Source organism: Xylaria bambusicola (assembly GCF_022495145.1).
Source record: "Xylaria bambusicola strain CBS 139988 unplaced genomic scaffold F5B22scaffold_43, whole genome shotgun sequence".
In the NCBI taxonomy this organism is placed as follows: domain Eukaryota; kingdom Fungi; phylum Ascomycota; class Sordariomycetes; order Xylariales; family Xylariaceae; genus Xylaria; species Xylaria bambusicola.
In genome coordinates, this window is record NW_025953596.1 from 98,858 (window position 1) to 110,530 (window position 11,673).

General features: G+C 48.3%; 4 protein-coding genes across 4 annotated transcripts; 2 read left to right on the plus strand and 2 right to left on the minus strand.

Annotated features, from left to right (window-relative positions):
• Window positions 1-59: 59 nt before the first annotated feature.
• On the minus strand, window positions 60-1,758 carry F5B22DRAFT_374645 (uncharacterized protein). Its single transcript, XM_047971195.1, has 2 exons — window positions 1,292-1,758; window positions 60-1,234 (listed from the first exon to the last, which is right to left on the minus strand). Exons 1-2 carry the CDS (start codon window positions 1,468-1,470, stop codon window positions 577-579), a joined length of 837 nt encoding a protein of 278 aa, XP_047827912.1. The 5' UTR covers window positions 1,471-1,758; the 3' UTR covers window positions 60-576.
• Window positions 1,759-3,217: 1,459 nt separating this feature from the next.
• Window positions 3,218-4,736, plus strand: F5B22DRAFT_374736 (uncharacterized protein). The gene has a single exon (XM_047971196.1). It carries the CDS (start codon window positions 3,354-3,356, stop codon window positions 4,275-4,277), a length of 924 nt encoding a protein of 307 aa, XP_047827913.1. The 5' UTR covers window positions 3,218-3,353; the 3' UTR covers window positions 4,278-4,736.
• Window positions 4,737-5,598: 862 nt separating this feature from the next.
• On the plus strand, window positions 5,599-6,833 carry F5B22DRAFT_638336 (uncharacterized protein; the record flags this gene model as incomplete). Its single annotated transcript, XM_047977572.1, has 4 exons — window positions 5,599-5,695; window positions 5,731-5,992; window positions 6,025-6,693; window positions 6,731-6,833. The coding sequence occupies 4 exons, from the start codon at window positions 5,599-5,601 to the stop codon at window positions 6,831-6,833; spliced, it is 1,131 nt and encodes a 376-aa protein (XP_047827914.1).
• A 136-nt stretch (window positions 6,834-6,969) lies between these two features.
• On the minus strand, window positions 6,970-11,612 carry F5B22DRAFT_374764 (glycoside hydrolase family 18 protein). The gene is made up of 4 exons (XM_047971197.1): window positions 9,777-11,612; window positions 9,291-9,700; window positions 8,537-9,225; window positions 6,970-8,464 (listed from the first exon to the last, which is right to left on the minus strand). The coding sequence occupies exons 1-4, from the start codon at window positions 11,512-11,514 to the stop codon at window positions 7,210-7,212; spliced, it is 4,092 nt and encodes a 1,363-aa protein (XP_047827915.1). The 5' UTR covers window positions 11,515-11,612; the 3' UTR covers window positions 6,970-7,209.
• Between the last annotated feature and the right edge of the window lie 61 nt (window positions 11,613-11,673).

Consider the following 11,673-nt stretch of genomic DNA (forward strand, 5'->3'; position numbering starts at 1 on the left):
CAATTCGCGTCTTGTTCAAAAGTAGACATCAATGTTGGGGTAGCTGTCTCGGCTGTCACCGGGCTTATTAGCTGAAGCTGTGTGGTTACCAACGCCAAGAATGCGACCCTACCATCGATACCTACCTCTCCATCAGTTTCTGCATCTTCAAACTCAACATAATATGTTCTTTTTGGCTTCACCTTGGTATGCCTGGAACTTCTGTTCAAGCCCCTGTGGAACTTTGTCTCGTCACCGAAAATAATGGAGCTGAATTAGACTGCGGGGGTGGCATATCAAGCTGCCGCGATCCGAACATATGAGAATGTCACCGTATCCGCGAAATGACGTGCATTCTTTTACCACCGAGAGGGGAACCCCAAGATCTTCTTATTGGTGAACCAGACAATATGGTTTATATTATGGGCTGCGTGTGAGCTCTTACATCTTACTTACATGAATGATCGCGACGTGGAGACAACGAGAATGACAAGCCTGACGGCCGAGAGATAAGGAGAGTGAAATGCTGCTTCAATCGGCTGACAAGAAATGCAATAATGCCTATCGGCATAGGTCCATTTCCATCCACTTCTGGCTCTATTGCTGACCCCCTGACTCCTTGTGCTGTTCCGTAGTATTCCCTATACCGCTGTGTGGTCTCTCGTCCACCTTGAACCATGGGTTAGACATCGTGTTGAATGCCTGGAAGGCTCTCTCGCTGACTCTGGCGTCTCGTCCGCGAAGAACTACCAGCCACTTCTGAACAGGGTACTTCTGTTCACTGCAGCCCTTCTTCCGAGATCCATGGTTACATGGTTGCTGTCCGTCATCCGTCAGAGCATTGGCGATAGGCTCCAGCAAGACTATTTTCCATTCGCGCCGAACATGGGGGTTCCTATTGGTTGCGACGTAACGGCAGTCTAAGAGGGCGCCAAGCTTGGATGGGAGGCAGCCTGGGAGCTCAAAGATACGTTTTGCCAAATCTTGGCCATACGTGTCTGAGTTTACGAAACGCCCGAGGCCACAATATCGAGCAGTCCAGTCGTCCTCTGCCGTAGCAACCATGTGCGCCAGCTCGACTTGGGAGTATGATGGCATCGCCCGAACTCCCGTATAACCGTCTTTCATTGTCTTGTAACTGGAAACAAATTTCATACCAAGGATGCGCTTGAAAGCTGTCAGCTCGATGGTAGGCCGTACAGAGATGACCTCCCAGGCTTCGAATACAATCATAGAAATACGGCTGTTGATTCGACTACAAGAAGTCAATTAATTAGCTATCTGCACAGTAGTTCAAGTAGGTCGTACTTACGAGTTTGCCGAATGAGCTGTCTTTTTTTCCATGGCGACCGCATTCAAGTCTGCCTCTTGGTCATCATTCTGGAGAGTCGACGCATCATCCTCGCGTGGACAACGAGTGGAAACAGCTTGAGGTAATACTGTGTTGTTTGCGGTGCCCGTTGCCTTATAGGTATTTAAGCTAGGTTCCATAGTCTAAATATTAATTTACACCAATGGAGGATTGAAATATATACGTGATGATGCGAATTGTCGCCAAACTAGATCGAAGGGTGGTGCTCCCCTTTTTATACGCAATGACTACACCTATCGACTCAGCGCATGTTTTGCAGTAAGTTATAGGCAAATGAGGCTTCGTATATAGTGCTCGGGCGTCTGCCTAGCCGGGCACCCAATCGTTTTCGAAGCTAAATTAAAGCATACAGAGTGGCTTCAGGGCATGCCGGCCTCATGCAGCACATGCAAGATGTCATGCATTTTTCTAACACTTACCGAAAATCTGCTGTTCAGCTGTGGATTTATTCAATCTATCATATACTTTCTCTCAAAGCAGGCAGCCACCCTATACGGTCTCCTACGTGTAGGCGAGGCATTATGCAGCCTCTAGTAGCAGGGCAGCGGCCAGACCGGACCGTAACATCGCCTTCGCAAGTTAAACTTCATTTGGGAAATTGAGAAATACGTTCACCGAAGTGTGTATTGGAGCTCTCGTTGCCGCTGACAGCCGGTCCTCATGATCTGGGTGTCCGAGAGCCTTACGCCCTAGATAAATATAGATGTAGGGGCAATGTTTATGATAGGCTCACTTAGCGGAACATGAAAACTTTGAGGTGGCTGCATTGCGATGCTCTCATCTTCCTTTGCCTCTTCAAAGACCCTAGTGTTCTTGGCTTGGGCTCCTACAACAAGAGCTTCTTACAGGGAGATGCTGGGCTACTTTCTCCAATAGTATAATCACCTTCAGTTTACACCTTTTATGACTCACTATCTAGGACGTGGGGGCTTTATGCCTGACTTTTCTTATATATTGCCTACCTGCAATCCTTTAGGAATGAATGGTATGGTACTAAGCTGAACATCCCGCTTGAATAAAGCCATGCTACTCAGGGTCTTTAAAGCAGCGAAGAGGGGAAATTCTCCAACTGCATAAAATATTATTAAAACTATACTAATTCGTCATAACGGCAATCAAGCCGTAATCAGTAATGGCTGAAATGGTGGCACAATTTTACCTTGAGTTGAGGCTTTGTGTCAAGCAGGGATAGCATTGTCATATAAGCAGGGGTCTTATGACTCGTGCCATGAGCGACTCATTTTAGCACACATGGGAAGGACTTCACATCAAGATCTACAGGGTGACCGACTAGTCGGTGTTACACTCCCAAATAATTCACTTACATCATCAAGTGCAATAAATCAACAGACACTCGGACTCAATTGTCAATGAACATTGGGGGCCGAAGGCTCGGAGTTTCTAAGTACTCAAGAGCAGAAGAGCCTTGTTAGATTGGCAACGCCACTGAATTGAGTCTGATGACACATCGAGGACATGGGAAAGAACCTGACAAGGCTATCATCTTAGGTTCTATCTTCCTATCAAGGCTTCCAGCTGCTTTGAGAGCATGTCAATGGTCGCTTCACCTTTCTTTATTCTACTTCATCGCATCTATGCCTCGATGAGTCGGACACGATGAATACTGAAGCATAAAGAACACACGAGTGTATTCCTGGGTGTTTGTATATTAGCCAAGCGAACACTACCGACAAAAATTTTTGCGTGCGGGGATTCTCCTGCATCACCATCACGATGTGCCGAAGCAATAAATGATGTTGCAATACCGTCTCCAACAGTGACGTAAGGGTTTTGGAAGGTTGATTCTGTATCTACTGCGATTCGACTGCTTCGTACGGTTAAGCAGTCGGGTTATTGAAGGGAGAGAATAGCCTGTTTGAATACCACCGCCGCAATGGACGTTATGGGAAGCTCTTCTTGTTCATAAAGCCGTGAGCGACCTGGCACAAGTTTAGCATCTTTTCCTTCAACATACAGCCTTAAAGCAAGGGTAAGCACCGCAATGTATTTGCGCAACGTAGTTGGAGCATTGTCGTTCGTGACATCGGCTTCAGCAGCATGTACTCGAGAACTCCTCAAGAATGTCACAGACCAATACATCACAGCACAAACAAGAGGGTCCAGTAGCGATCTAGCGTCTCTCACGGCGTCAAATTTCACCTACACGGAGAATGAGGTGAAAATGACCCTTGATCGCAGCGTGCTGACAGAGCGGATCATAATCGACCACGATCGCTCCATTTTTGACACAGTCCAGTGCGCTACATTTACGGAGCTCATTGCGGCAACGAATATTCATCAATATGTGATCGGCACGCGTATGGAGATCAACTCCAACAGCAAGATTTCGAAAATCGAGTCGGTCGTTACCGATCGTGGGGACTGGGCTTTCAACGCCACGGGATATAGGTATTGGGACTCGCTCGAGAGCTGGGATCCGATCCCGGTCGAAAAACAGGACTCGCGGGAGGTAATTCAGGCCGCTGGGGATGCTTATTTCGACCGATTCAAGAATGAAAGCATCGTGATCCCCTTTGGTATCCCGTGTTCTCGTCTTGAAGGGGGGGTCTCTACTGCACCGCTTAACCTGACTGGGGACTCGTGTACGGCTGCCGGACTTCCGTCTACCCTCGTTGTTACGAATCGTCGCTACGTGGTCGATCAGGAAATGGGAGCCGTCGACATCTTCCTCGGCTTTCCGGGGTTGGATAGGTCGCGAGGCATGGACACGATGCCTGATAGCCATGTGTTTAGGGTCGAGTCAGGAAAGATACGCTATATTCATACAGTTTCGTTGTGCGTTGAATCTGGCTGCGGGATGGACGGCGCTGGCCCGCCACAGAAGGTACGGTCGCTGCCCGCATTTTGGAGGCCACGACGTCCTCTTCGTTTTGATATGGCTGTGAGACGCGACGGCGGATATTGAGTTTACTTCAAGATCTATGCAGCATGTTTAGTTTGAGTCGACAGTGGGCTCTTCGTCTCGACTAAGATTAGGGGCCGCAAAGGCCGGGTCCATGTGGACACGCTTGGCGGTGGACACCCAAAAGTCTATGGGCCCTTGGCACTGACTCGGATCCTAAAGATAGGTGGTGAAAGTCTTTTCTTTACCAGGCTGTCGAGGAGATCTTTTGGTCCCAGAAGCGTACTGCTAAAAAATAAAATAAATAGTGAGGCAAATAGACGGATCCTACGAAGTACAAGTAAGCTAGTTTGCAGTGGACGTCTCTCCTGAGACGTCTTTAGGGATGGAGGAGGCCCCTCACTGATGAGCCAGCGTTACCAGGCTTGGTAGTGCTAAGTTCCACCTCATCTAGTATATAGCACTGTAGTACAGGTGTTTTGCATGCGTTATTGATTGGATTTTTGATAGTTATAACGATTTACAGTTCCCGATGAGGTTGCATATGTGGACAGCGAGTACAAACACCTTCACGGTTCCATGTGTTCTGTATCTGTCAATCCCTTTCTTGTAGTATCAACAAACAATTCTTGGATTGGAGTACAATTAGTGGCTAACTATGGTTTCATGTCTTCACATTCTATTCAACGCCGACAGTAACAATGCTAACCATGTCAGCATCGCAACAGACCTTGATGATTGAATGATTCTACTTTCCTTAAGATACATCGACCCGGTATATCAGAATACCAAACTTAGCTGTATTACACTGTAGTAGTACTAAGTCGAGATTGATGCATTTATTTAATAGTTAAACAATATTGATAAAACCATTAAATATGTTGGATATAAGAATACAAGCTGTTAGCAGCTGATGGTAGAGATGACAAAAAGGGGCATCAACAAGCTACTTGTGCTTTGAACTTTTGGCATACCTACTTTTACTCGACATTCGCAATGCTTTTCACCTTGAGAAGTACACAGGGCAGGTTTTCCATTCCCCGTGTATTAATAGCAGTTCCAAAGTGACTGGTGAAATATTAGTCCTGGAAAGGTAGTTGCTATCTGGCTGCACTTGTAAGGAATGCTACCATCCATCATTCCGTTACAACTATTGGAGCCAGGCCGGCTTCTGTTGGCTCGAGTCGATGATGATTGGGCATAAAATGCAAAGGTTGGAGTTTTATGCAAGTGTATCTGCGACCTGAGACAACACACATCGCACACGCACAAGTTACAGGTAACATATGTATAGCCTACCTAATTTACGTTTCTTTTCTTTATAAGAATACATCCATCTCAAGTCAGCCAACTCCAACATGAAGTAGTCGTGTGCGCTTCAGTCATGCGATCAGCCGCTGCACGGACAGTGCGAACTTTGCAGCTGGCATTTCTGCGCAAAACATGTGGTGTCAGCGCGGCATACTTGTCTTACAAACGAGGTTCGATTGACGAAACAGTACTTGAAAAAAGCCAGAAGGTCTGACATTATTACAGCACATAAACGCAATATACGAATCTAGAGATCCAGCTAAGGTCAAAGAGCTAAACACAGCGCGGCGAACGGCAGGCGAAAAGGTAATCTCCAGATTGTTAGCCAATATCAATTGCGATGCCCTTCGCTGGCGTGCAAAGGCTTTACGAGATGGTATCAACTGTACAGTTAATCTCCCACCACCAGATCAAGCATACTTCAACACTGATGTCCTCGGTGGGTATAACTGCCATGGCTCTCTATTGTGTTTGACGATGGCAAGACTTGGTTAGCAAGGTTTCGACTCCCAAATCACAATGAACCTCCATTGCAGGAGAGGAACTTCGATAGGCGTAGTGAGTTTGCGACATCTCATTTCCTTGCTGAATCTGCCGTTCCAGTCCCTGAGGTGTACGACTGTGCCGATGACAACGACCCTATGAATCCTGTTAGTGCTGGCTACATTTTACTCAAGAAGCTAGCTAGCAAACTATTGGCCTCTGGCCAATTAGCATCTATCTCTATAAACCTAGAAAAGCATCCTCTGAACGCCTTCGGGCGTCTACAGCTATCGTCTATGGGGCTACCAGAAGTTTCACCAGCCTTTTTTGATTACGACTCAAATGAAAACTTGATTCCATTCGGCCCATTCAGCCAACCAAACGACTACTACAGAGCTCTTGTCCAGCGGAAAATTCAGCTCATTGGAACCGTGGAGACCGCAAATTCTGCGCCTCTAGATCAATATCTTGTCTACAAGAGCCTCCTTGACACTCTCCCACCAAATGAGTCAGGACCTTTTCCCATCCGTCACGTGGACTCTAGAAACGCGAATTTCTTAGTCGACGGTGACTACAACATTACGGGCATAATTGACTGGGAGCTGACTGTTTGTCCTTCTAAAGGATCGGCTTTCCAATCCCCTCTCTTGATGTACAACTTAGGGGGGCTCTACAATGAAGGTCTGTCCACGCCGAGCGAAGATGAAAAGCGCTTATTTTAGAATTGACCAGGTCATTGAGACTGATCCTTGGGACCGGGAAATGTTTGAGAGCGTTTTCAGTGGATGGTGGAAAGCCACGCCTGGGGCAGATAGATTTGATTAGGATACGTAGTACAACAAGGCACTTGACGTATATGGCGACGGGGACCTATGAGAATCAGACATGAATCATTGCATAAATTAATTGAGGAGTCAATCCGGTATCGTAAAAGGCCTATAATGTGCTTTTCGTAATCAATTTCCGCTGTGAAAATATTTGTTGTCTCATTTGCGATAACGTTATATGCTTCGGTCGGTTTAACGCTCCGACCTAGCTGACAATCGCTAGGACACTGAATCTTCAGCCAAAGGTCTACTGCATCAAGCTATCTAAAGTACCGACGGTCTCGCCCTGGGAGTCTAGATACCAATTCGCGCCATGCTCAGCTAGGTGATGTATGTCAGCGGGAAGTTAGAGGTGGGATAATATTTACGCTTTGTTATATTGTACACAGCCCACTCCGAATGCCATTGATCTTCATCAGATCATCATGAATCGAGCCAAGCTTTTTCGAATCCGCATCACTCAAACCCCTCCGCTCGCTCGCGGCCTTGCCCCACGACCCACGGCTTAACGCCGCACCCGCAAGCGTGCTGAACACAGCAGCGAAAGCATTGTCGGGATCCGAGACAACACTATACGTCAGTAGTGCAGCCTCGCCAGCAATCTCGGCGATAGACAAAGCCACGCGCACGGGGGCCAGCGTAGGCCCCAAGGCCTCCCCGACAAAAGGGATGAAGAAGAGGATGCCACCGAGGAAGTTGGCGATGAACTGCTCTCGCTCGATCTTCTCGATCTCTTTGGCTTGCTCGACCACCTTGTCCATGCTGTCTACGGCCGAGGCGATGGTCAAGGCCGGCAAGGAGGAAGCGTCGGCAACATCTTGCGTGCTGAGCAGAACGTCTAGGTCGCCGATTTCGCTGAGGAGTTGCAGGCGGAAGAGAAGGTCCTGAAAGTTATCGTACGATTTGCTGACTACGTCCTTGGGATTGAAGACTTCGATCTTGTCGGCAGGTACGGGGTAGTTCCAGAACCAGTCGTCCATCATCTTCATGCACTCCTTAACCTTTGTGCCTGCGTATTGGCATCCATTGGAAAACTTCACGTCGACATCGCCGAATTTGATCCAGTTCTTCTCGACACCGTAGTCTTTGGTGATGGCTGAATAGAACCCCTGTGAGTCTTTCAGGGTATATGTCACGTTGGGCACCTTTGTGTTAAAATAGTCGATACCTTGCGACCCATCCTTGAAGACGGTGGGACACGTCACATCATGGGTACTGCGACCGGCCTTGCAATCAGTCGACTTGTCGCAGCCATCTAAACAGCCGGCGAATTGGCAGCTCGAGCAGCAAGTGCGGTAGCCGGTCTCCTGACACTGAAAGTAATCGCCAGCATGGCCGTTTCCCATAAAGGCATTGATCTGGACAGGGACCTGCTCAACTGTGTAGTCCTTATAAATGTTGAATTTCTTATCATAGCCGCCGTCGATGAGGGCATCATACTTCTGCAATGCGCCTTTCATAATATTTATCTCTATGTCAACAAGGTACTTGTCAACGCAGTATGACGGGACAGTGCTTTTCCGGCGCATAAGTTCGGCTAGGCTAGTGAATCTAGCGTCGCATTCCAGGAAGTATCCATCGTCGATTTTAGCAACATAATTAGGATCGTTGTCACCTTCGCCAGTGCCGCTGGATGCTTTGTTAGCATGTGGTTGAGAGAGAGTGAGCGTTTGGGTTGTGATGATAGAAAAGAACACTCACTCCACAAACTGGTTCAGATCGACAGCCCAGTCACTTGTTCCAGCAAAGTTATATGAGGCGTAAAGGCTTGCCCTCGACGACTTGATTGAATCGTTCATGTATGCAACCCACTCAGTGTCGTTGTACACTAGAATATTAGAGTCGGAGGAGACCCATTGTTTGTTCACCCTGCCATGCTCAATGATTTCTTCGATCTCTGCGTTGGAGAGGTAGCCACTGGTGCCAGTGCAGCGACCTTTGGCTGCGTTAGATACCCTCGGAGAACCAGTAAACTTGCATGAGGGACCAGTGCATCCAGCCTGGGACATCTTGAACGATCTTCCGTAACTAGAAATGCCCACGACGATTTTGTTCGAAGGCACACCTGCTTTCGTAATTAACGACAATGCGTCCTTAGTTTCGGTGATATTTACGTGTGAGCGAAGACAGTTTCCGGTGGGACAGCCAGGGGAGGTCCATTTGTTGCCGTAATCCCATTGACCATGGAGATCGTATGTCAAGTAAACAATGTAGTCAATCTTGGCCCCTATCTCTTTGATAGGGAAAGCCTTGAGGTACCAATACGATGCTGGAGCTGCGACTGAGACAGACTTGCTAGTGCCTAAAGTGGTCTTAAGGCCAACCAAGGTCTGATGGAGGTCCTCACCAGCGTCGGGGTCACCAGCAGGAATGTCGGGAATGTCCGGAGCCTGTACTCAGAAGGCATGTTAGTATTGGAACAGTACCGCAGTTTGGGAAGAGTGGTCTGACTTACGCCAGGGTACTCCCAGTCGATATCTACACCATCTAAATTATGTTGCTTGAGGAAAGCAACAATATTTGCCTGGAACTTGGCCCGGTTGGCAGCCTTGGTGGCTTCACGAAGAATGTTGTACGTGCCGGGCTTGGTGCTAAAGTCCCAACCACCAAAGGTGATGATCCTCTTCACGCCGGTCAAGGCCTTGAACTGGTCAAATTGGTATTTAGAGCCGCTAACATCGATGGCAAAGCTTTGAGTGATATTAGCAAAGGCAAAGTGAATGTGTGTATACATGGACGTGTCGATTTGATCCACGTCCATGCGCAGACATGGCCGGTTCTCGTTCCAAGCCTCAAAGTAGGCGACATTAATGGTTTTGGCCGGGGCTGAACCCTTGATAATGTCTCGACCACAATGTGAGATACCTATAGCGGCAAATTTATTAGAGAATGAAGTTTTGCAATCAATACGGGGTATGCGCGTATACCCGACGTGACTTACATGAGTTTTTCCCCGGCTTGGTTGTTCCGGGTGCCCCAGTGGTTGCTTTATTGATGACACAGAAGTCGTCTGTAGCGCCACATTGACCCCATACATTACAGCACACATTCAAAGGGCAAGGGTTCAGGTTCGCCCAAGTATCGCTACTCCCGGAAGATGGCTTTTTAGTACCGGGGACCTGGGGCCCACAGACAGCGTTGGACACGGACGGAGGGAAAGGAGGTGTTCCGGTACTGAGACAAATCTTCTGTGCGGGCAAAAGTGCCGAGCAACCATTCCAACCCCAGGTTTTGCTGTTATAAGTCTCGATATTGGCCTGGGTTATTCCATGCGAGACAGCTATGACCGAGCAACCATCACCACTCTTCACAGTATAGGTTGCGCAGGACCCGTCCGAACCAGGCTTGGGCTTGATGTCAGGCAGCTTCCCATGCGTACAGCAAACAGGCTGGCCGACCTGCAGAGTTGAACAAAAGTTAGAGGCAGGATGCAGCTTGGTGAAATCGGCCGCCTTAAGCCCGCACTTAGAAGCCAGCGAACTGCAGGAGTCGCCACTGACGACGGACTTGGTTTTGCAAGTCCCGTCAGCGTTAGCGGCAGGGATGGGATCAGGCAGTGTACCGGATGAACAGCAAACCACTTGGCTAGGGACAAGAGTGGTGCAGAAGTTTTTGGCAGTGTTGTACTTCTGCAGAGTCGCCGTCGTGATACCGCATCTTTTAGCAACGGCATCACAGCCGTCCCCAGATTTGACCGTCGTCGTCTTGCAAGTCGCCCTAGCACTAAGTCCCGACCGAGTCCATATGTGTGCTTCTTCCGATGGTAAGGGGGAAGCCGAATTTAAGGTAGAAGAGTTGGTATTGCCGGGTCCCATGAGCTGAATAGGAACTCGTAGAGAGACCTTCATGTAATCCTTGAGGTCTCCGGACACACATCTCCCGTCTGCCCAGGATCGCATTACTTCCTGCACCAAGGCCAAATCATCGGCAAACCCAGCAATGACTCCAACAGTATAATCTGCTCCAAGGCCGTCTCCAAGGCAGAGCTGAGCGACCAGAGGACCGGAAGGTGAAGAGCTCTGTCTCGCCTCTAAATCTTGCAAAAAGTGGCCTAAGATCTCATCGTGGACACCATGTTGGTATACTTCAACGCCGGCAAAGAGACCAATGATATCCGTCTGAGAATAGCCAAATGCAAGAACATTCTCCGTACAAGAGGGTTTCTTTGAGCTCAAGTAATTTTGAACTTGGTATGCGGCGGACAGGTGGCCCACGGCCTGTCTTTTGATGGGTTTAACTGTGGTGCTGCTGGTAGGCTCGCCAATGGTGACCATAGCCTCAATAATGTCATGGTTGGGGGTCGAGCAGACTGCGGCCACCTCGTCTGAATTGACATTTTTAGATGCAAAGCTGTAGTCTGCTTGACAACCTCTAATGACAGGAGTAGATACTAGTTGATTGCCATCCACTGTCTCTTGTACACTGAAGCTCAGCAACATAGTCTCATTACAAGCCGCCAAGCTAGCCGTATCTTTGAATAAGAACCATGACGATAAATCGCCAGTGTCATCTCCGCATGGGGAGGGACATGCCTGGGTTGAGGATGTGCGATCATTTGCTGCACGCCATGAGTCTAAGCTTGCATCTGAATTATCACGAAGCTGGAGCGCAGCGGTCGGGGCTATCAATCCCGAGACTGCAATAAAGGAAGTAAAGTATAATGATAGGGAACCGGTCATGATGACAGATGACTAGTAGAAGAGGTTGAAGAGGTTAGTCTTGCAATTGCCTCTATATCAAGGGGTCGAGACCCTATGAGGAGCATGAGGATATGCTAGATTTGTATACCAGGCCTCTGGGAGGGGATTGAATATAAGGTGATGGATGATTGACTTGGT

Excerpts from the sequence above, each read along its gene's own strand:
- F5B22DRAFT_374645 (XM_047971195.1), bottom strand. The coding sequence starts at position 1,470 with ATGGAACCTAGCTTAAATACCTATAAGGCAACGGGCACCGCAAACAAC. Across the intron at positions 1,235-1,291 it reads ACAGCTCATTCGGCAAACTC|TCGAATCAACAGCCGTATTT; the intron begins GTAAGTACGACC and ends GACTTCTTGTAG.
- F5B22DRAFT_374736 (XM_047971196.1), top strand. The coding sequence starts at position 3,354 with ATGTATTTGCGCAACGTAGTTGGAGCATTGTCGTTCGTGACATCGGCT.
- F5B22DRAFT_374764 (XM_047971197.1), bottom strand. The coding sequence starts at position 11,514 with ATGACCGGTTCCCTATCATTATACTTTACTTCCTTTATTGCAGTCTCG. Across the intron at positions 9,701-9,776 it reads CAAGCCGGGGAAAAACTCAT|GTATCTCACATTGTGGTCGA; the intron begins GTAAGTCACGTC and ends TTGCCGCTATAG. Across the intron at positions 9,226-9,290 it reads TCGACTGGGAGTACCCTGGC|GCTCCGGACATTCCCGACAT; the intron begins GTAAGTCAGACC and ends TTCTGAGTACAG.